Genomic DNA, 24,835 nt, shown 5'->3' with positions numbered 1-24,835 from the left:
ATCATCACACAGTGGAAAATGAAGAGGAATTCCTATTCCGCCGGCCTTTTCTCCTGTGGTTGGCTACAACCGGATGCCAATGTCTATCAGCATTCTTGTCTTGGCTCTCCATTGCAGAATGGGAATCTGCGGCAAGATCTAGTAGGATGCTTCTTTTTTCCACATCCTGCTGCGATCGCTGCCTCCCAATGAAAACAATGGGAGTCAAATTCCGGGAGCTAAATCTGCCACCAAATGATCTGCAAATTCCGTTGTGTGATCATACCCTTAAAGGGATCCTATCAGTCAGACACATTTTTTTTCTAGGTATCACGTCGGAAGAGCCTTAATAAAGGCTATTAGTCTTCTACCTTTCGTTGTTTTCTCCGTGCCGCCGTTCGCCTAAAATCCCGGTTCTTATCGGCATGCAAATTAGCTCTCTCGCAGCACTGGGGGCGTCCCCAATGCTGCAAGAAAAATCTCTCCAGCGCCGCCTCCTCTTCTTCAGCAGCATCATCTTCAGCCTCTTCTTCCAGTGGTGGCTTGTAACTTCTAGGCCTTGGGCAGAGCAAACTGTGCATGCCCACAGGCCACGAGAAAATGGCCGCTTGCACAGTATTGTAAGCGTTGACTATTACGTGGTTGGTCGAAACTTGTCAAAATTGCTGAATTTGGCCAATATAAATGTAATGTATATTACTTGTTTAGGGCTGTAGAAGTGATGGAGAGTGCCATGGACATGCTTGACCAACTCTCCATTCTCAACATGGATGGGGTTACCCAGTGGTGGTCATCCAACCATTGTTCTAGAGATTGGCGGTGGGACTCGCATCGATCAGATACTTGTATAGTAAATTGTTTTAGGTCAATGGTCATTCTCGTAACATCCAGCCATCGTCTGATCAGTATGTATAGCCTATGATAGCTCTGGATACTTTAGCCAAAAACAATGGCGCCCATTATTCTACCCTTTTTACATTGTAGTGGTGTAAATCATGAGTTGTCTATGTGAGGAGATGTAATTTATCCAATGAATTAATGTAGTTCTATATATTGTCCACTGAGGTTTCGGAGTTTAAAAAAAATATCCATTGGGGGAAAAAAAATCCTTCATGGTCTCTCCAAGCTTAACAGTATTAAGAATACACTTTGACAGCTGTATTTATCATTGGTAACAGTATATAACAATATAAGCAGCCGGGGCTGAATACGTTGTGTGATTTATGGCTTCCTTTTTTGACTTTGAGTATTTATGTTGTTTTTATGTGACCTTTTGTGTAATTGTGCGGTAACATGGACCATCTGCATGACACGGTGATATTGGGATTTCTAATTCTTTGTGTATTCGGGGGTCTGTAAATCTCGTGTATGAGAGTGCCGGGATGGAAGGGCGTTGTGCCGAGAGTGGGTGCAATGTCTACGCTTAAGTCATATTCCAAAACAACTTCTACCCCAACGGTGGAATAAATGGTGACAAATGTGGGAACGGAGATGGCTGTGTATTTTATGTGCGGATTTGTTATAGATGTACCTTACAGTTTGTTTGGCATATTTCAAGACACTGCTCGCATCATATGGTGTTTCTATCACAAGGATAAAGAACGCTCTGAACTCTGGACTGGGAAAAAAAAATAAAAATTACTGCCATATCTTAAATAATATAATGTCAAAGTAGCTAGAAGGAATAGGACTAGCCGGGTTTTTTTTTTTTTTTTTTTAAGGCTCTGACCATTGATGGCACACCAGTCCTATTTTGGACATGAAGAAACTGATGACCTAGATATTGAAAATTAGAGAGACGGGAACAGAAAACTGATGGAAAACAGACATTGACATCCTAACCCTACTAATATTATAAATGTGAAAGTTTGTGTTTGGATGTTTGTGTGTTTGTTCCTCAATGACGCAAAAATGGCTGAACGGATTTGGATGAAATTTGGCACATAGATAGTTTGTAACCTCAATTAACACACATGGCTTCAAGACTGTTATGAATTTATATTCACATACTATATTACACTGCTCTTGCAGCAGCTTATCTCAGGTTCTGATAAAGCCAGGTCTGTTATCGATCAGTGTAAACACTCAGTTAACCCTCAGTCCATTCTGTACGTGCATTTGCATATTATCTGATCTGCTCCAGGCAGTGCTGACACACTGGATGGGAAAACACCTTTAATCCAAATTGGCAGTTTACTAATTTAAACATGCCGGGAAAAAGAAAATATAATTTGCTTCAAAATTCTAAAACAACAAGAGCTATGAAGGTAGCCAGAAGTCACAAAGTTCTCTTCAAGCGGAGCTGAGGGGGATCTTCGGCGCCAACAGCACGCTCATTATATGGCGTCCCATCGAGTTGCTGAGATGCCGGAACAATCGCAGCGCGAGGAATGAGTTCAGCGGCAGGCCAGCTTGACAGTTGCCAAAACACTGGAGCAAACGGATTATCAACGCCAGCAACACCCTCAATATATGGCTTCCAGCTGACGAAATGCCGTAGCAGGTGGATCATCAGGTGACAGGAAGTTGCTTAAAGAGCTTAATCTATTCTTCAATACATTCGACTCCAACCCAACTCTCCCTTTACGAGTATGTCAGTCAACCCCCCCCCCCCCCTCACACACCAAGACCCAACCCCCACCGTCTTGCAGTCAATTGCCGCCTGGTTATCTGATCCTTAAGGAGTCTCAAGTGTGTAGGGAAATCAAGAGGATTAAAGCAGACAAGGCCGGAGGACCTGATGGGATAAGCGCAAGAGTTCTTAAAATGTGCGGAGACCAGCTGTCCGATGTTATTACGCACATGTACAATATGAGTCTAAAGCTGGGAGTGGTATCATAACTGTGGAAAACATCTTGTGTGGTACCTGTCGCAAAGAAACCCAACCCGATGGGCTACAATGACTACCGACCTGTAGCACTGATATCCCACCTGATGAAGGTCCTAGAGAGACTGGTCCTGACAAACCTACGTCCCCTAGTGAGCTCCGCTCTGGACCCCCTCCAGTTTGCCTATCGGCTGGGCATTGAGGTAGATGACGCCATCATCCACCTTTTTCACAGAGGTCTCTCTCACCTGGAGAAACCCGGGAACACTGTGAGAATAATGTTCTTTGATTTCTCCAGTGCGTTCAACACCATTCAGCCAGGTCTACTGAGGGAGAAGCTGAACCTTGGTGGAGTGGACCATCACCTGTCCAACTGGATCCTAAACTACCTGACTGACCGCCCTCGGTATGTGAGAGCCCAGGACTGTGTGTCTGACACTGTGATCCGTAGTACGGGGGCACCACAAGGTACAGTTCAGTTCAGAACCAGCTCAGGATTAATGCTGGGAAGACCAAGGAGATGGTGGTGGACTTTAGTAAACGGAGAAGTGCCCTGACCCCGGTGGAGAACCAACGGTCAGGCATTGAGATAGTCAGGACCTATAAGTATCTGGGCGTGATCCTCAATAACCTAGACTGGGCTGATCACCTGAAGGCGCTGCACAGAAAGGGCCACAGCAGACTCTACCTGCTCAGGAGGCTGAGGGCCTTTGTAGTCCCAGGGCCACTTCTTAGGCAAATAGAATCAACGTTTATGGCGAGATGCTCTTTTCTCTAGCAGGGAAGACAGACAGTAGGCAAATTTATTAAAATATTAATCATCATTATTTATACTGTATATCATAAAAAATAATGGTGCTATTTATTTATTCTGAAATATTAAACATTTTTAAAGGGGTTGATTAGGACTTTAAAAACATGGTTGCCCTCAGGTTGTATATGGCATTGCACCTCTGATTCAATGTCATCCAGCTCCAATACCAGACACCACCATGAATAGATGTAGCGCTGTTTCAGACTGTTTTCCCAAACCAGCGAATCCCTCTTATGAGTTAATGTAGAGAACTTTACCATACCTCCCAACTGTCCCGATTTCCGCGGGACAGTCACGATTTGGGTGACATGTCCCACGGTCCCGGTTGGAGGGAGGTATGTCCCGATTTCAACTCAGATCTGCGTCCTCTGGACTGAGTTGAACACACATGCGGCTGAAGGAAGGAGGTGACACAGGTCAGCTCCTCGCTTCGCCGCTGCGTGTCTCTCTCGCTGACACATATGCGGCTGAAGCGAGGAGCTGACCTGTGTCAGCTCCTCGCTTCGCCGCTGCCGCCGTCTCCTGGCTTGTAGATGCGATGTGACACATCGATGTGATACATCGCATCTACAAGCCAGTAGCCGGCGGCAGCGGCGAAGCGAGGAGCTGACACAGGTCAGCTCCTCGCTTCAGACGCATATGTGTCAGCGAGAGAGACACGCAACGGCGAAGCGAGGAGCTGACCTGTGTCAGCTCCTTCCTTCAGCCGCATGTGTCAGCGAGAGAGGCGCGCAGAGAGCGGCGAGGGAGCGGAGGAGAAGGTAAGTTTAATGTGGAGGTGGAACGTGAATTTGGGGGCAGATGAAGGAGAGGACGGCATGACACTGGGGGCAGAGATGGAGAGGATGGCATGACACTGGGGGCAGAGATGGGGGGACATGAATCTGGGGGCAGAGATGGAGGGACATGAATCTGGGGGCAAACATGGAGGGGACATGAATCTGGGGGCAGAGATGGAGAGGACATGAATCTGGGGGCAGAGATGGAGAGGACATGAATCTGGGGGCAGAGATGGAGAGGACATGAATCTGGGGGCAGAGATGGGGGACATGAATCTGGGGGCAGAGATGGGGGACATGAATCTGGGGGCAGAGATGGGGGACATGAATCTGGGGGAAGAGATGGGGGACATGAATCTGGGGCAGAGATGGAGGGACATGAATCTGGGGCAAAGATAGAGGGGACATGAATCTGGGGGCAGAGATGGGGGACATGAATCTGGGGGCAGAGATGGGGGACATGAATCTGGGGGCAGAGATGGGGGACATGAATCTGGAGGCAGAGATGGGGGGACATGAATCTGAGGGGGGACATGAATCTGGGGGCAGAGATGGAGGGGGGACATGAATCTGGGGGCAGAGATGGAGAGGACATGAATCTGGGGGCAGAGAGGGGGGACGTGAATCTGGGGGCAGAGATGGGGGACGTGAATCTGGGGGACGTGAATCTGGGGGCAGAGATGGGGGACGTGAATCTGGGGGCAGAGATGGGGGACGTGAATCTGGGGGCAGAGATGGGGGGACATGAATCTGGGGGCAGAGATGGAGGGACATGAAACTGGGGGCAGAGATGGAGGGGACATGAAACTGGGGGCAGAGATGGAAGGGGGACATGAAACGGGTCAGATGAAGGGTGTATATGAAACTGGGGGAGAGATAGAGGGGGGACATATAATTTACGGGTGACTGTAGGAGGATTATACTGTTTGCGGGCACATGAAAAATTAACGAGTGGGCGGAGTCAACACAAAAGTGGGTGGGGCTAAATTTGCCGCGGCGCGCGTAGCGCGCTGCACATTTTGTCCCACTTTCGGTTCTTCAAAAGTTGGGAGGTATGACTTTACTATGGGTTTTCTACACGTCTCTTCGCTCCTGTTAGATGTTTGCATGGTGTGCATCACACTACAGTGTTCCTCTGCTATTCATTTTTTTTTTTTTTATATTAATCTCCCTCTTGGGCAAAGTTTAAGAAAAAGATGAATATTGAACACATGTGATATACTTATGCCAGGATGGACATCCTGCTGACTCCATGATCGGCTGAGGATGTACGAGTCTTCTGAGCATCTGCTGTTTGTCATGAGATAAGTTTTGGCCATTTTGGAGAAGGTGAAAAGGTTCGGGTGTACGTGGCGTTAGCCCTAATAGGTGATTTATACGGGAACTGTTTGCAACGTTTTACATATTCATGGTTATAAATCACATATAACCTGAGCATGAGATGATACATAGAAGATACATAGAAGACATTCACTTCTTCAGTTTTATAATACATAATACGTAAAAAAAAAAATATTGAATCGTAGATCGTTCCAATTGCACGTTCGAGAGCAACGAAATCCACGTAACTGCTCCGTGGATCGGAGGGTAAAATGAATCTCTTTTATGACTATTGAGGGTATCGCGGCATTCAAGAATTCGTCAAATACATACTCACCGGCCACTTTATTAGGTACACCTGTCCAACTGCTCGTTAACACTTAATTTCTAATCAGCCAATCACATGGCGGCAACTCAGTGCATTTAGGCATGTAGACATGGTCAAGACAATCTCCTGCAGTTCAAACCGAGCATCAGTATGGGGAAGAAAGGTGATTTGAGTGCCTTTGAACGTGGCATGGTTGTTGGTGCCAGAAGGGCTGGTCTGAGTATTTCAGAAACTGCTGATCTACTGGGATTTTCACGCACAACCATCTCTAGGGTTTACAGAGAATGGTCCGAAAAAGGAAAAAACATCCAGTGAGCGGCAGTTCTGTGGGCGGAAATGCGTTGTTGATGCCAGAGGTCAGAGGAGAATGGCCAGACTGGTTCGAGCTGATAGAAGGGCAACAGTGACTCAAATAGCCAACCGTTACAACCAAGGTAGCCAGAAGAGCATCTCTGAACGCACAGTACGTCGAACTTTGAGGCAGATGGGCTACAGCAGCAGAAGACCACACCGGGTGCCACTCCTTTCAGCTAAGAACAGGAAACTGAGGCTACAATTTGCACAAGCTCATCGAAATTGGGCAATTGAAGATTGGAAAAACGTTGCCTGGTCTGATGAGTCTCGATTTCTGCTGCGACATTCGGATGGTAGGGTCAGAATTTGGCGTCAACAACATGAAAGCATGGATCCATCCTGCCTTGTATCAACGGTTCAGGCTGGTGCTGGTGGTGGTGGTGTCATGGTGTGGGGAATATTTTCTTGGCACTCTTTGGGCCCCTTGGTACCAATTGAGCATCGTTGCAACGCCAAAGCCTACCTGAGTATTGTTGCTGACCATGTCCATCCCTTTATGACCACAATGTACCCAACATCTGATGGCTACTTTCAGCAAGATAATGCAATGCCATGTCATAAAGCTGGAATCATCTCAGACTGGTTTCTTGAACATGACAATGAGTTCACTGTACTCCAATGGCCTCCACAGTCACCAGATCTCAATCCAATAGAGGAGCATCTTTGGGATGTGGTGGAACGGGAGATTCGCATCATGGATGTGCAGCCGACAAATCTGCGGCAACTGTGTGATGCCATCATGTCAATATGGACCAAAATCTCTGAGGAATGCTTCCAGCACCTTGTTGAATCTATGCCACGAAGAATTGAGGCAGTTCTGAAGGCAAAAGGGGGTCCAACCAGTTACTAGCATGGTGTACCTAATAAAGTGGCCGGTGAGTGTATTTGTGCTATAGTTATAAAATAACTATCTGATATCCATACTGGCAACGTATGCATCTTATCTATCTGATATAACATACATGTCCGACTTTGCTTCTGGCTTAAAAAAACGGTTTCGCCGCGGAGAGGCAGAAGATGCTCACGGGCGGTCACTTTGCAAACCCATTCTAGTGGATGGGTTTGAAAACTGACTGCCGGGTTTCCATCCCCTGTCCAGTTTTGCTGGGGCAGAAGATGGAAACCTGCCTGATTGGAGGAACTTTCTGTTTCTGACTGACTATGGCTGTCAGAGTTGGAGTCGGCTTGTAGTAAATTAGAAGAGTCCTGCCAACTCTGCAACCCAACCTGTATGCCAATTTTCTGGTGTCCAAGGCATGAAATAGTAGTAATTTTTTTGCCCAAGTATTGGTTTTGCACCAAAAACTGTTATTTTTTTCATGTTTTATCCAAAAATAGAGAAGGCTAGAAATGAAGGGACACTTACTGGGATTCCATGATGCCATTAATCCAGTGGATGGGCAGTGGCCGTATCGCACACCTACACATTTGGTCAGCAGTGGGTTCAGGGAGCGTTCAGTATCTTAGACACTGAATTCTTGGGCACTTGCAACCACGGTGCTGAGAGATTAAAATTTGGATACGGTGGTCATGCATCCAACTTGACCATATTGCTCTCCAAGTCCTGTGCATAGTTCTGACAGCAGTTTTGAAGGGTCACAACTGCTGACAGACTCCCTTTAACTATCTCTATGGCTCCCTCTTTCTGAGGAACAGTGAAGGTCCTAGCACATGGTCCTGGCACCATTATAAGGCTTATGCTATGAAGTTGAAACCCCCAGCAATCTGAGAATCATGGATGTGTCTACCCCCCCCCCCCGTTGTGAATGCAGCCAGGCTGAATGTAGACGTGCCCCTGGTGAACAGGATCCTTCTCTGCTCCTATTCACTTGGGAGTGTCGGAGATACACAAGTGCTGTACTTCAGCTATCTCCAGTGCTGTCATTGAAATGAATTTAAGTGCCGAAACGTCCATTCCAGTGGTGGCACAACTGTGTTCAACCCAGTGGTATTCAGTGGGGGTACCAGTTGTTGGGCCCCAACCAATCTAATATTGATGACCTATCCTAATCCTAGGCTACGGAGTCTTGGAGAACTCTGTTAACATCCATCTTTTCTATAGTCTTTAGTGTCGGAACTTCCTGTTCCGTAAAGCGTTCCAACTAGGCTGGCTTTCTAATAACTTGCGGATGATAGATTGAACCCATTATTATCATGCATTTATTTTAATATCTAGAAATTCTTGATGCCCAAAATTTGGAGTGATGGTACCAAATTAGAGAAGTGAATGGCAGTTCCTGTTCTGACAATATAGGGGTTAACAGAGGGAGACCCCCAAGCCTGTGATGTCATTATTTAAGAGAAGCCTTCTATAAACATCCATTAATTCAGATGTATGTGCATGTGTAAATAGCAACCTTTAAGTTATATTATGAGACATAAACAGATTTGGTTACAAGGCCGGGCTCCGAGCACATATTAATCACGCTGACATATTCTGCAATACTATTTATTTTTATATTTACGCATTAACAGGAAACCAGTGATTAATTTTAGCAAAGAGGTTCCCCATTTGGGAATAAGGAGTATTTATGGATACATAATAGTATAGATCGGCCAAAATTATGTATAATATTCATTCCGTGTTATATACTGTCAAAAAAAAAAAATAAAAAAAAAAAAATCAGAACTAAATAAATATAAATAAAACCGTATACAGCCATAATACTGAAACCATCTGCCTTAACCCGGTCTTACACGACCGTAATGATTCTACGATCCGCATGTTGCCGATCAGTAACACTAGGTGTGATCGGCAACATACACTCCGCAGATTTCCGTGTCCTCCCGCACTCGCCCATAGAGTTCTATGGGCGAGTCCGTGCAGTGCCGTAATTCACGGGCATTACGGACATGCTCTATAAATTGTGGACCATGGTTGCGGCCCGGCACACCACGGATAAAGTATCCGGTGGTGTAAGAGGATGCATTGAGTATAATGTGTCCGCAATTGAAAACCATTTGTGGACTTACATTACGGTCGTGTAAGAGCAGCCTTAGGTGGACCTTGTGTAGGTCCTTACCTTGTTGTCTTAGCAAACCTTGAAGTCCTCTGAAGATGCAAGAAAGTAGCAGCAGAACCCTCAAGCTGAGGCCTATAGGCTTTTCTACAACTTGGAACCTTTGCCATAAAGGGGTTTTAACCCCTGGGCACCAGAGGTTGCTGCGCCAAACTCCCTTCCACTGTCTTGGGTTGGTTCCTAGGAATCGGAGTGTCTGCATTTCCAGACCTGGTGACAAGGTATCTTCAAGGTATCTTGCTTTTCAAGCACATCCCAGAGATGTTCAATCAGATTGAGATCTACGGAATTTGGAGCCCAAGTAAACACCTGCCTTGTTCCTTGGCTCTGCTGAAATTTTTTTAGTAGGGGTAGAAGGGAACGTTATCCTGCAGAATTAGGCCAGAATTGGGTACCAAAGACCTAAGTGCTAGGAACGAAGATTTCTAGAACTGAGGAACTTTCAAAAGCTGCAGTGGGTCCCCATACAGACCTGAACTACACAGACCCGGACCCTAGTGTGACCTTAGTGAAAGGGTGACCCAAATGGGAGAACTTCTTCTGTAGTCCCTTTGCGGTATCATACTTATATTCCACTTGATTGAACATACCATGAAAAAAGTAGCAATTTTTTTGAGCATTTTTGCGCAAACTTTTCAACTTTTTGAGCAAGGAGCTGACTCCATAAGACTTGTCCTTTTCCATAAATTGAATGCGATCTCCATCAAGGTAGGGGTTATCAAGACCCATGTGGGAAATGTCGGCTAACTATCATTATACTGTATGCAATTCCTAAAACTAGCGCAGGCAAAGTAAATACTGATTATTTCTGCCTCTCTCCGGAGAACCTACAATCCAGAGTAGAGGAGTGTTCCTGCACCAAATAATGATTTTACAGCCATCAGTTTGGCCAGGGTCCAAGTAGATAGTAATGTTAATACTCAGTTTCAGTTCTTGGCCCCCCGATGTATTGTGAATCACCTGTTGACTTCATTTTATTGTTTGGACATTCTCCAAATAATGGCGTCACGCCACACACTGAGGATATTGTTCTCGTACAGTGGTAGCGTGTGTTACATGATGAGTAAGGTGCTTTGTATACTTATCGCCGCAACTTCAAGGAATTCTTACATTTTTATATATGAAGCTGCTTACTCATAAACTAAAAAGACGTCACTAATGTAACCTGAACTTTTTTTCTTTTGTGCTTTGTTTTTTAATTATTGGAATCAGAAATGGGTGTTGTAATTCTGGTTCCCTTGGCTACGTCCAAGGACATGTATTAGTCGTTCATGACGTCTGTAGAAAGGGTGGGCATGTTTAGAAACTCAATTTGCAAGAACCCAAAGGAGAGAATGGTAGGTGAAAGGGTTATTCCGATTCCTCATTTCAAGGTCAGGTGATGGTTGGGCGGTCCCATCGCAACGTGAGATAGTTAGGAGTTATGGAGGCTGACCATCGCGCCGTACTTTGCTGCTTCTGTAATCGCTATAGAGAGGAATTCACAAAGACAGTGTGGCTCCCGAGGTTACAGAAATGTCATGGGTCGCTGTGCTACCTCTGTGGGTATTCCAAAAACCGTATAGAGCAGCCTTGGCTGTTTCCACAAATGCCAACCTGGTGATCATGAGATGGAGCTGGGAGTACCCCTTTAACAAAAATTTTAAAAAATCCGAATTTCTGACTATTCCTTTTTGAGGTTAAAAATTTATATTATTTTTGTATTTTTAACTTTTGTACACTTCATGTTATTTGCTGTAGATCTGTGTTAAAGGGATCCTATCACTCAGACATGATTTTTTTCTAAGTACCACGTCGGAATAGCCTTAAGAAAGGCTATTCGGCTCCTATCTTTCGTCGTCTTCTCCGTGCCGCCGTTTGCCCACAATCCCGGTTCTTGTCGGTATGCTAATGAGCACTCTCGCAGCACTGGGGGCGCCCCCAATGCTGCGAGAGAACTCTCTCCAGCGCCGCGTCCTATTCTTAAGCAGCGTGTTTTTCAGCCTCTTCTTCCGGCCATGGCTTATAACTTCTAAGGCCTCGGGCCTTGGGCAGAGCAGACTGCGCATGCCCACACTCCACGAGAAAATGGCCGCTTGCACAGTATTGGAAGCGGCCATTTTCTCGTGGCCTGTGGGCATGCACAGTCTGCTCTGCCCAAGGCCTTAGAAGTTACAAGCCAAGGCCTGGAAGAAGAGGACGAAGACGACGCTGCGAGAGAGAATTCTCTCGCAGCCTTGGGGATGCCCCCAGTGCTGTCTGAGTGCTGGGGCCCGCCCCCAGTGCTGTGAGAGAGCTCATTAGCATACCAACAAGAACCGGGATTGTAGGCGAACGGTGGCGAAGACAAGATGACGAAAGGTAGGAGACAAATAACCTTTCTTAAGACTATTCCGACGTGGTACCTAGAAAAAAATCATGTCTGAGTGATAGGATCCCTTTAAGGTAAAAAATTAGAAAAATTGGGGAGTTCGGAAATTTTATTTTATTTGATTTTATTTTTTTAAAGCAGCACACCACATATCGGTTCTCACAGGAACTTTTTTTTTTATAAAGTAGATTGAGCCCCATATAGGGATCACAATGTACATTTTTTCCCCTATCAGTATGTCTTTGTAGTATGGGAGGAAATCTGCACAAACATGGGGAGAACATACAAACTCCTTGCAGATGTTGTTCCTGGAAGGATTCGAACCCAGGACTCCAGCACTGCAAGGCTGCAGTGCCAACTATTGAGCCACATATAAAGCAAATGGATCTACGCGTATTCAAAAGTATTTTGATCGCGTTTCTTTGTAACAGAAATTTCAACAAAGAACAAGCACTGATACAACTAAAACATAACATTTAATGGATATACCTTAAAATCATGCTATAGACATGAAATAAATATAAAAAAGATCACAATATCCTATATAGGTATACCGTGAACAGCACCAAGCCCTTATCCAGGGCATACATAAGCTGTCTAGTACCAATGTATTATACTTCCACTATGCCTAGCAAAAGACAAACAATTTTGCCCAGCACAAAACAAGTAGTATAGATAAAAGGTAAACAAGAACGGTCTTACCAAACTTGAAGGGTGGGAGACATTCATCTGGTGCAGGGTGTACCACAGGAGGATAGCTTATCCCTGGTCTTAACCTGCCGATACAACCTCACACCCGTAAGACTCCCGCCCTAACAAGGGCAGTCCCAAACTAACCCTCGGATAGCCCTAAGTATCCCTACGCGTTTCCTGGTACAGTTATGCACCATTCATCAGGGGACCTTAACTACAACTGACTATTGACTTATAGATAGACCGTATTCCATCCACTTTGAGTGTGCCCACAATGGTTGAGCACCATCTAGATGGAGTGACCTACTCCTCTTGCTGACTACAGGTAGTGACACTGGCAGCCATTGAGCCACCGTGTTGCCCCGGGAGTTCCGAAATTTTCGACCGGTAGTGTATATACCGTCATTGCCAAAAAAAAAAATAATGTACCCAGATCATTGGGTTTTGTCACAGAGTGTTCATTCCCGGATGTCACCATGGAAATAGGATGAAGATATCAAATTTTTGCCGCTTTACGGTTATGGGGGGGGGGGGGGGGTTTAATGTCAAAAACCTAGGTAACAGTAGGTGATGGTTTACAAAAATAGCGTGTCTGCACCCATTCTGCTCCTCTCCAGTTCTGCCTCAAATGTCACATTCACTTGGCTACTGTAGTTACTGGCCTTGATGGTGCCCTAGATGTGCCCATGACCTCTCTACCCAGCGATTATGAAAGATGTCATTGCCCCAGGATGCCGAGCGATTGGATGGGCACGGGTTATACTTTTATTTCATGCCATCAGATATCCCCTTTTTACAGCTATTTTAGAACCCCAATAAATGGACTATTTCACAACCATATGGGGGCGCTATAGTGATCAGATTATCCACATGGGTCCAGTTCTTGTCACCCCCATTAAAGAGCTGGTTTTTCCAGGACAACCTGGTTATAGCCAACAGTTTAGTTAGCTTTTGTTATTAAGATTTTTATCTTCTTTTATTTCTTTTTTCATACAGGTGCGACCAATATCCGAAAATACTGGAGTCGCTATTACCAGGGATCTCAAGGGGTAGTATTTGTCCTTGATAGTGCCTCATCTGAAGAAGACTTAGAAACTGCCAGGAATGAGCTCCATTCCGCCCTGCAGCATCCACAGCTATGCACTTTACCTTTTTTAATACTGGCAAATCACCAAGACAAGCCGGCGGCACGTTCAGTACAAGAGGTAGGTCACACCAACTACAGTCTTTCTTGGTAAAGGTTTGGAAAATTGGTAAGTAGGAAAAAAGTGGCATTGGAAAGTATCACCGGTGAAGATTTCATATATTGCCCCTCATTTTAGTCATGTTCCACATGAGGTTAGGTTTACATCTACATCAAAGTCCATCTAATGGAGAATCTGTCTGAAATCATGGACAAAAAATTTGACAATTGGATACCCAACAGACCCCGTTATAGTCGATGGGGTCCCTGGGATACACGACAGACCCCATTTAGGTCTGAGGTCCTTGGGATACCTGACAGTCCCTATAATAGTCAGTGGGGTCCCTGGGATTCCTAACAGACCCCATTATAATCTACAAGGTCCCAGGGATACTTGACGGGCCCCATTATAGTCATTGAGGGCCGAGGGGACATGACAGACCCCGTTATAGTCAGTAAGGTCCGTGGGATACTTGACAGGTCCTGTTATAGTCACTGAGGTCCCTGGATACACGACAGACCCCATTATAGTCAATGGGATACCTGACAGACCCCATTATAGTCAATGGGCTCCCAATCTGTTGTTGTCTGTCGTTAGATGAACCCATTATATTGCTTAATCTGTTCTTCTTGCCCTACGATGGACGGATTAAACAACTCTGATGTGAGTGCCCCCTGATGTTTTTCGGGGTTTTGCTGCCCTCCAACAGAAAAAAAAGCGACAAATAAAACAATGACTTACGGTTGTACTTACCTGCGCAAGGATAAGGATAAACCTGGGCATCCCATAAGAGAAGACTTTCCTACTCTCTCCAAACCACTGTCTATTTCACAGAATTGTGTCGGCGCAATGCCAGTGTAGCAACGTTACCCTAAAATTCACTGGTGCACCTCTGGAGAACTTGCTATGGAGCCATGTAGTGTGGGATGAGGATACACGGTTCTATACATTACTTGCAGACAGTCCCATATATGCCGTATACAATGTAAACAGGTCATGTACTTGTATCCAGCTAATAATACACATCAGTCTACAGACAGAGAAATCTAGTTTTCCCTTGCACACTGTCACCCAATAAATCCTCGCTATAAATCAGAGGAGTCTTTCAAGCATTGTAAACTACGTTTTGGCAGCGGCGTTCAGTCTTCTAATTGTATCATGCAGTATATAGGGTAGCATACATTCCTATTGTATGAATAGTGGGACAACTCCCTTTTGTGTGTTAAGTTGTATCAAGTGAAATCCTATTTCTGCCTAAAGATTGAGGTTTCCTTTCAGTTACCAATTGCATTTTTTTTTGTAATGTAATATGTTATAAAACTGCTATCTGAGTGATAACATATCTCCCTAAGACACAATAACTAGACCTTACAATGTTTGTCTTTTCTGTAGTTTCTTGGCGTAAGAGTCCGTACTTGCTAAAGTAACAGGTATTGGATGCAGTGACGGTGCTCTAGTTACAAGGTGTCACACATCTACCCATATAACATGAATGTTCTTAAATAGTCAATATCTTGAGCTCATACGATGACAACTAGAGATGAGCGAGTAGTATTTGATCGAGTAGGTATTCAAAATACTCGTACTCGATCGAATACTACTAGCTATTCGCAGCAAAGATTCGATTCAGAACCAGCGTTGATTGGCTGAATGCTATACGCTGTATAGCGCTGGTTCTGCAGCAGGCTCGTCCTTGCTAGCCAGGAGAGCTGGCGGCTTGCTGTTAGGAGGGAGCTTACTTTTTCTCATAGGAATGAATTGACCAGCGTTGATTGGCCAGTGTACAGCATTCAGCCAATCAACGCTGGTTCTGCCGGAGGCTCGTCTGTGAGGAGGCGGAGTCTAAGATCGGACCACAGCAGTCTCCATTGTGGTTATTGTTGCTGCAAACCAAGGAAAGAAATAAAGAATGTATAGACTGTAACTTACTGATCATGGGGGTCCAACAACTTTGACCCATGGCGATTATGAGAACTGTAGTAGTTTGCGCCTGAGTTTGAATGGAGCAGCTGATCACAAATATGTGCTGACATCCCGTTCCATTCCAACGATCCCCGCATTATGGGGCTTGACTATTGCAGTCGGTTCCCATTGAAACGAATGGAGCCGCAGCACAAATTCTGATCACCCCAGTTCTCGTGATTGGTAGACATCTCAAAGATTGGACCCCCACCGATCAGCAAGTTATGGATAGGAGCAACTTGTTTTCTTGTGACCAGATAAACCCTTTAAGATCATGTACTAGTTTTACTTGCAGTGAATTGAATCAGTGTACAGACTTGCATTACGTGACCACAATACTGTTTTGTTTTGTTTTTTTCCCAAAATTTTCCACGTCTGCTCTTTCCGGCAGCTATACGTCCATGATGAAGTTACATCATAAATACAGTAAATAACGCCGCAAAAGGAAGCACTCGGAGTGAACTTTTTTTCTATCTTTGATACTCTTTTTCTATTCATCCCTTTAAAAAGCTAGATCGATTTATTTTCATTTTTTTTCCCTTCTTGGGTCTTGGAAAGGTTAGCTTTGTAGAGCAGTGTAAATGTCAACTGGAGCGTACAAGCTAGTCGCAAATGAAGGTAATGTCGAGGGCAGTCTCTGTCTATTATATCTTCCTAAAACCAGTCTGTGTGGTCTTCTAGGGAATAAATAACACGTCATTCTGCACAATGAGTACTGGGATTAGAGCGTCCCCGGACCCTAAATTATGGGCTGAATTGCCGGTCACACATTCTGTCTACGTTCACCTCCACACATGCAGAGCACATGCCTGGTGGACATCTAAAGCATGTTTGTTTTGTAGTCCTGAGAAGCTATGCCTTCTAAGTACAGGTTCACATCTGCGCAGAGTCTCCATCGCTGGTCAAAAAAAAAATACTGCAAGCTGGGCTAGTTTTGTATGGCGATTTCCAGAAAAAAATGGTCATCTGATAGATTCCATTCTAGTCATTGGGGTTCCTTGGGATGTGTTACTCCATCACTCTTCTGGTCCAGAAGAACAGAACAGATAGGACGCAGATCTGAATGTAGCTTATGGATCTGCCAAAGGACTTGTCTATGTCGCAGATATGGACGGGAGTAGGACTTGCTTCATATTTTGTGGATGGTTTCTACACCGCAGACACTGATGTGTAAAAACTATGGACGTGCGGATGGGGCCGTATACATGAAAGGGTTCGGACATTGCTGATTACAGATCAGTATTTGTGGACTGTATACGGAAGTAACTACAGTCATGTATATGGGGGCCAAAGATGAGGGAGATAAGGCTTCACTCTTTCTTCAGTCCCTGCCACCCGAGACCCAACACTACTTATTGCTACCATATAATACACCAAAGCCAGGGTTGATATATTTTGAGTCCTTCTAAGGAGTGTTCGGTGATAGATGAGATCTGAGTACCCCGCTATTTGGATTGGTGGTTTCTTATATTTGGAGATTTGTTCATCAGACTTCTTCCATATTTGGTGGGTAAATGCCATAAACTGCCTATTTGGCAAATCGGCATAGCTGACACAAACACATCGTAACATAGATGAGGTTGCAAGAAGATAACATAGATGAGATTGGATGAAGACAACCTATAACCCTACAGTGTTGATCCAGAGTAGAGCAACAAACCCCATGAGGCTGATTCCAATTACCCAATGTCTAGGTTGCTGGTGAAATGTTCTCCTCTAGGCGTAGAGGATGTCCCCTTGTCATTCTCTCCGGCCTAAGTGTAAAAAGATCATTAGAACGTTCTTTGTGCTGTCCCTTCTTGTATTTGTGATTAGACACCACGTGGACGTAAAGGGGTCAACTTTATTTTAATACCTGAAATGTTTGTGTTGACAAATTGGATTTCCATCACACAAAAACCAACCCATCTGGCAATTTTTTGGCAGTATTACACAGAGTCCATTCCTTGCTGAAACCTATTGTGTTTTAGATTGAAAGAGGACCTTTCACCACCTTCCACAAATCCCAACTCTTTAAATCCTTCAATGGATGTTGCCTCTCTGACTCCAACACATTTGGAATTTTTTCTCTAGCCCCCACCATTCCTGAGCAATCATTGCTGTTAGTTTCAGCACAGTTAGGCTCTCTAATGTCAGGTGGGTGGTCCCTGTCTGTTCTTCTGCATCCCAGGACCGCCCATTTGATGGTAGAGAGCATAATTGTGTCAAAACTAATAGCGCTGACTGCTCAGTAATGGTGAGGGCTAGAGAAAAAATTCCAACTTCGTCGAAATTAGTGGAGTAGCTCCTATTGAATGATGCAATGAAGTGGTGAAAGGTCCTCTGTAAAGGGAGCCCAATATCCTAATATATTATAGAACAGGAAGATCTGAGCTTCTTGATGTATAGTTTTGTGGGAAAGATTCAATGTAATTTGCTCATTCTATGTTTAGGAGTCCAGTGGGTGTTCTCGCTCATCTTCATACAAGCAAGGCTACAATCCTTGAATGAGACCGCCCACTGGACTCCTAAGCATAGAAGGAGCAATCAAAGACTTACAAGTTATACTTAATCTCTCCAACAAAACTATATATCCATGTGCATTTCCCCTCCTGCTCTATAACATGATGGCGGTATGTTGGACTACGTTTTCATGGTGACGGGTTTTATGATGATCACTGTATCTAATAATTCATAGTAATTCTCTTTGCATCGATTTTCCTTCTACTCTCCTTTCTCCTTTGATCGTTGATCTTAGTGACCCGACTCTCCAAACCTTTTCTCTCTTCCGCCTCATTCATTTGTCATGGCTTGTGTTTTGTAGTATAGTTCCTTCAAGAACCGCTGGCCGTTCCACTTGAGTAACCTGCGATCTAATGAGCTCTCAGACAATGTTTTAGTGACCATTTTGTTGGCTAGACAGGGTAGGACAGGGGCTAGGGCATTGAGGAATAGAGAATCCGGGTGAAAGACTTGTTAGCCTCCATTAGTTTGTCTGATTTACATCACCTCGGGTCACCATGGGCCAGAGACTTGGGTGCCATTAAGTTGCAAGCTCTGGAAATCCTAGTGTTGCGTGCATTCAGATGTTTGTAGAACTGTTGTCCTCTTTTCACAGAGGCCGTAGCGTCGGCCCCGGATTATATCGTCATTGGAGGTATTACAAGATGTAGCCAGGAGCATCAAAAACAGACTATACTTGTGGATTGTCTCTAAACAGTCCCAGGTGAAGTTGAGCGTGAGGGAGATGCTTATTCTATGTAATTGTTACCATGTTCCTTTATTTACTTATGTCGCCTCGTAACGGCCAATCAGCGCCCGGTTCCTGAGGGCTTTTCTGGAATAACGCTGCTTAAATTAATAACATTTTCTTGTTTATGCAAAAAATCCCAGACAATATTTATAGGATTAGTACAAGTTATCGGAGGTGCTGAAATATCCATGCACGCGAAACCCCAAGCTGTGACGGTTTGTAGAGCCTCGTATTCAGCATGGCCTCTTATGTTCCATCAACATCCTCATATGTAAATATATAGATAATGAATGAAAGCTGGGAGTTGGAATTGTGTATCTTATACATGAAAAAGGATGTCAAAATTCTTCCAACACCCATCGTTGGCCTTCCTCCAAACCCATCAGAAAACGACTTTCCGGTGTTGGGAGATGGTGGGCAATACTCTACCTCCAGCAAGGAGTCCTTTTGTACATGAGTTATTATGATATACTATGCAAAGAATGATAATTGACTTCTTGGCTCTGCTACATTTAGGGCATGTTCACATAGAGTTTTTGTAGGCGGATTTTGAGGCAGAATCCAAAAAAATGTCTTCCACCTCCAAAATCTGCCTTCAAAAAACTCCATGTGACTAAGCGTACCATTAAATGTTCTGGGTCTTAAGTTTTGATGACTTATAAATTTCAGAATGGTGGGGATTTAGGGTACACTCTACCATAAATGACTGAGACTTCTACCGATTCTGAGAATAGGAGTTCTCCCGCAGCTGTGAATTCTGACTGACCACAGGCAGGCTAGAATGTAGCGTGCCACTTGGTGGATGGATAAATCTACACTGCCATTGACTTCAATGAAAGCGCCAGGGATAGCTGAAGTACAGCACTTGGCTAGTTCTGCTTTTAAGATGTGATTGAAAGGGCATCTGGCAAAACGTTCATGGCTTCTCTTTGAATGGCAGCCATAGTACCAGTGAGAGTGTGAGGACTAGGGCAACATGAGGACTCACATCCCACCTACACGCTTTGCCCATGTCGGAGTGTTTTTCACGGTCTCATTACTTTTATGTGTAGGCCAATGTGTCGCAATTTTTCTGCACATTGGCTCAACCATTGCAACAACTTCATCATCATTCCATTCAATGTTTATATGAAGCCAACGGAAAAAGCTGAGCTCCATATTGTGTTTGTCAACCCCATGAGTAGTAGATGCGCTCAACCATGTCTCCATTCAAGCTCTTTCTAACTGTGGTCGTGCAAGAGGCTTTGGACCCACCTTTTGTTAATTGGTAGGGGTCCCAATACTTAGGTTCTGAAGATCAGACGCCTATTCTGTAAATAGTGTAGAGGATAAATAGCTGATCGGTGGTAGTCTCGGCTATTTCTGGAGCTCCCATTGAAGTGAAAGGCAGCATCAACCACCAATTGACATGTCTTCATTCAGCATGGCTGTGTTCTTAGTATTAATGGGGTCTCAGCAGTTAGACCCCCACCAATCAGATATTTATCCTCTACCCTATTTACAGAATAGGCGTCTGATCTTCAGCACCTAACTGTTGGGACCCCTACCAATTAACAAAAGGTGGGTCCCAAGCCCGTTTCCACGACCACAGTTAGAAAGCTCTTGAATGGAGACATGGTTGAGCGCACCTACTACTCATGGGATTGACAAACACGATATAGAGCTCAGCTCTTTCCATTGGCCTCATAAACATTCAATGGAACGATGATGAAGTTGTTGCTATGGTTGGGCCAATGTGCAGAAAAATTGCGACACATTAGCCTACACATAAAAGTAATGAGTCTGTAAAAAACACTCCGACATAGGCAAAGCATGGAGGTTGGATGTGAGTCCCCATGTTGCCCTAGTCCTCACACTCTCACTGGTATTATGGCTGCCATTCAAAGAGAAGCCATGAACGTTTTGCCAGATGCCTTTTCAATCTCATCTCAAAAGAACCATGGCTTAAACGGGGTTGTATTGGATTTCCATCAGTTAGAAGAGTGTAGCAAACGATACGATTCTTGCTTTCAAAAATAGTAGAAATCCTGATTTATACCCAAAAATGGTGACTATGGCCATAAAAAAAAATCTTGCCCAATGGACCAGCCCTTTAAAGGAATCCTATCACTCAAACATGATTTTTTTCTAAGTACCACATCGGAATAGCCTTAAGAAAGGCTATTCATCTCCTAACTTTCGTCGTCTTCTCCGCGCCGCCGTTCGCCTACAATCCCTGTTCTTGTCGGTATGCTAATGAGCTCTCTCGTAGCACTGGGGGCGGATCTCAGCGCTCAGACAGCCCTGGGGGCGTCCCCAATGCTGCGAGAGAACTCTCTCCAGCGCCGCCTCCTCTTCTTCAGCAGCGTCATTTTCAGCCTCTTCTTCCAGCGGTGGCTTGTTACTTCTAAGGCCTTGGGCCATGGGCAGAGCAAACTGCGCATGCCCACAGGCCACGAGAAAATGTCCGCTTCCAATACTGTGCAAGCGGCCATTTTCTCGTGGACTGTGGGCATGCCCAGTCTGCTCGGCCCGAGGCCTTAGAAGTAACAAGACACCACCGGAAGAAGAGGCTGAAGATGACACTGCTGAAGAAGAGGAGGTGGCGCTGGAGAGAGTTCTCTCGCAGCATTGGGGACACCCCCAGTGCTGTCTGAGCGCTAGGGCCCACCCCCAGTGCTGCGAGAGAGCTCATTAGCATACCAACAAAAACCGGGGCTGTGGGCGAATGGCGGCGCAGAGAAGGCGACAAAAGGTAGGAGACGAATAGCCTTTCTTAAGGCTATTCCGACGTGGTACTTAGAAAAAAATCATGTCTGAGTGATAGGATCCCTTTAATATACATACTTAGAAGTAGAAGAATGTTACATTTTCCCATATAGCCCATAGCACAGTCCTCATGGGGTGCCCCGAATTTCTCCCTAGGGCTAGTTATTACAGGCCTTGTTTTCAAACTGTTAAAATGAGGATAATGTTAGTGTATCGACTGGTGTTATTACGCGGTGTTTTCTTTGTCTTCTGAGCGTAGTGACCTCCTACGAGTGACATTTCCTGTTCATTAATGAAGAAACATCAAAAAAACACATCCAACGTGCCAGTAAGACGTCTGCACTCCCTTCCCCGCACATGGTGCTTCAATTAGGAAATTCTTTCTTGTAATACAAAATAATAGATCATAATGCCGTCATAGGCTGCCCAATAAAACATCTACCGTTATTTATTAAAAGGGAGAATGAAATGGACACCAACAAAAAAAACAACATAATATGAGTAATAGTAGTCATAATAACCATAAAATAATAGCAATATAACATGGAAGTTCTTAAATTTATATGACTTCTAGCGAAATAGCAAAATACCGTAATCATTTCCTTGTTATTTAGTTGTCTGTTCTAGGCTTGTGTCACATGTGGTTTTCTTCTATTAAGTTTTATATTTTGGGGATGAAACCTTTTTTGATGAATTTTTTGGAGCCAAAGCCAGCAGCGTATCCAGCATGAAGATGTAGACGTCTTTCCTTGATATTTCGATTGGAGTGGTTGAAGTAAGAAAGTTCGAAAAATAGAGCTTTCCAATAATTGAACTGTATTATTCTCAAAACACAACGCGTTTTGGGAAAATATTGCGCTTTGAGCATAGTAAAACTGGATTATTGGAAAGTGCAGGTCTGCATCTCTATTTTTCAAACTTTCTTATGTCAACCACGCCATACGGATTATCTTCGCCCGGATTCCTAGAGGTCTCGGCGCCCAGCAGCATGTGACCTCGGATGTGTAAGTGATTTATAACCTGTGATTTCATTGCTGGGGACAGTGGAGGGGGAGGGGTACACAGAGAGTGAGAGCAGGTAGATGAATCCTGGGAAATGTAGTTTGTCCACAGATTCATTCCATATAGATGACACGGACACAAGGGGCAGCAAGTAAAATAAAGCCACACAAAGGGTGCACAAGGAACAGAGAGGATTTAGCTCTGCAGTGGCTGTACTTAGAAATAAAGGGGTTATCCAGCTTCCAAAAAAAATGAAGGCTAAAATGTGCATAAGGCACCAGATTTATGTGCCAGTAATATTAATTTGAGCCGTAAATTCAAAATCTACAATAAAAAGTGACTTTTTTTTTTTTTTTTTTTTTTTGGGGGGGGGGTTGCAATTTCAATGTGTTAGGAGATTAATGCAGTCATGGTAGTGTGGGGTCCCATTTCAAATTTTTCCATCGGGGCCCCATGGTTACTTTCTACACCCCTAGTTGAGAGACTTGGTTTCCTTACTATGCATTTAGGTGTAACGCTTCCAGTACCCTACAGGAACATTCTGGATAGCTGATGTGGATTTGACGCCCATGAACAACCCTGACTAATTTCAGAGATCTCTTAAAATTAGCTGTTTGTTGTTTAGCCAAGTCTTCCAAAATAAAATGATTTTGGAAATAATTTGGTATCAATAGGATAATGTATCTGCAGGCTGAAATAAAAATCTACATGAGTGTGCCTCCTATTAACTCATACATTGCTTTAGTAAGAGATGGCATACGGAGGAACCTAGAAAACACCCGAATTCTCTGCTTTTGATTCTGATCTCTTTAGATTGTTGGTATCTCAGATGGCTTTGTGTGGTCCAGGTAATGTGGTCCGTGTCACCACCTGCAGCTTGTTTCGGGTTGCCGAGAGTTTTAGGCCAACCAGTGGTCTACAATGCTGTACTTAAATAATGTTTTCAATGGGAGGCAAACTAGCCAGCAGCAAAATAAGCGTCTTGATCGATCTTCAGGTGGATTCCACCTCAAAACTCCAATTGAAGTGGATGAGAGGCAGAAAAATAGCTTCTGGCCGGTGCAGATTCTGGGGCAGAATTTGGTTAAACAGAAAAATTCAGCTTCAAATTCTTGAATGTAGCCTTATATGCATCTCTACGTCAATGGTTGACCATCCACTTTTTGGATCAGTTACTCTAGGTTCATACCTGTGCTTAGGTTTCGGTTCTTTGGGTCTGCTTGAGGACATGAAAAATGGAAACCTAATCCACTTGATAAGCGGTTATCTGCAGAAATCCATGTACCCCATAGATTATAATGGGGCCACCAGGTTTCTCCCCGGTTTTCGCCCTAAAAATCTTTCAAGCGGAATCATGAATCATACCTGTGCTTGGGTTTGTGTTCTTTGGGTCCGCTTGGGGACATCAAAAATAGAAACACAATCCACTTGGTAACCCTTGGACCCCATAGACTATATTGGGGTCCACCGGGTTTCTCCCCGCTTTTCGCCTTAAAAATCTTTCAAGTGGAATCAGAAATCATACCTGTGCTTGGGTTTGTGTTCTTCAGGTCCGCTTGGGGACATGAAAAATAATGAAACCCAATCCACTTAATAACCGAACCCGTCGACCCCTTAGACTATATTGGGGTCTACCGGGTTTCTCCCCAGTTTTCGCCCTAAAAATCTTTCAAGCGGAATCGGGAATCATACCTGTGCTTGGGTTTGTGTCCTTTGGGTTCACTTGGGGACATCAAAAATAGAAACCCAATCCACTTGGTAACCCGTGGACCCCATAGACTATATTGGGGTCCACCGGTTTTCTCCCCCCCTGTTTTCACCTTAAAAATCTTTCAAGTGTTATCAGAAATCATACCTGTGCTTGGGTTTGTGTTCTTCAGGTCCGCTTGGGGACATGAAAAATAATGAAACCCAATCCACTTAATAATCAGTTACCTGCGGAAACACGTCGACCCCTTAGACTATATTGGGGTCCACCGGGTTTCTCCTCGGTTTTCGCCCTAAAAATCTTTCAAGTGGAATCAGGAATCATACCTGTGCTTGGGTTTGTGTTCTTCAGGTCCGCTTGGGGACATGAAAAATAATGAAACCCAATCCACTTAATAATCAGTTACCTGCGGAAACACGTCGACCCCTTAGACTATATTGGGGTCCACCGGGTTTCTCCTCGGTTTTCGCCCTAAAAATCTTTCAAGTGGAATCAGGAATCATACCTGTGCTTGGGTTTCTCTTCTTAGGGGACA

General features: G+C 44.4%; 1 protein-coding gene across 2 annotated transcripts in view; it reads left to right on the top strand.

Moving 5' to 3' along the window:
• ARL15 (ARF like GTPase 15) overlaps positions 1 to 24,835 on the top strand; it is a 191,306-nt gene that overhangs the window by 63,685 nt on the left and 102,786 nt on the right. For both annotated transcript variants that reach the window (XM_075269521.1, XM_075269525.1), the window contains one exon: positions 13,461 to 13,669. In XM_075269521.1, the coding sequence (XP_075125622.1) occupies positions 13,461 to 13,669 (209 nt within the window). The remainder of the gene's footprint in view (positions 1 to 13,460; positions 13,670 to 24,835) is intronic.

Source organism: Leptodactylus fuscus, chromosome 1 (genome assembly GCF_031893055.1).
Source record: "Leptodactylus fuscus isolate aLepFus1 chromosome 1, aLepFus1.hap2, whole genome shotgun sequence".
Lineage (NCBI taxonomy): Eukaryota > Metazoa > Chordata > Amphibia > Anura > Leptodactylidae > Leptodactylus > Leptodactylus fuscus.
Note: the sequence above shows the minus strand (reverse complement) of the source record. Positions and strands in the feature narration are given on the sequence as shown.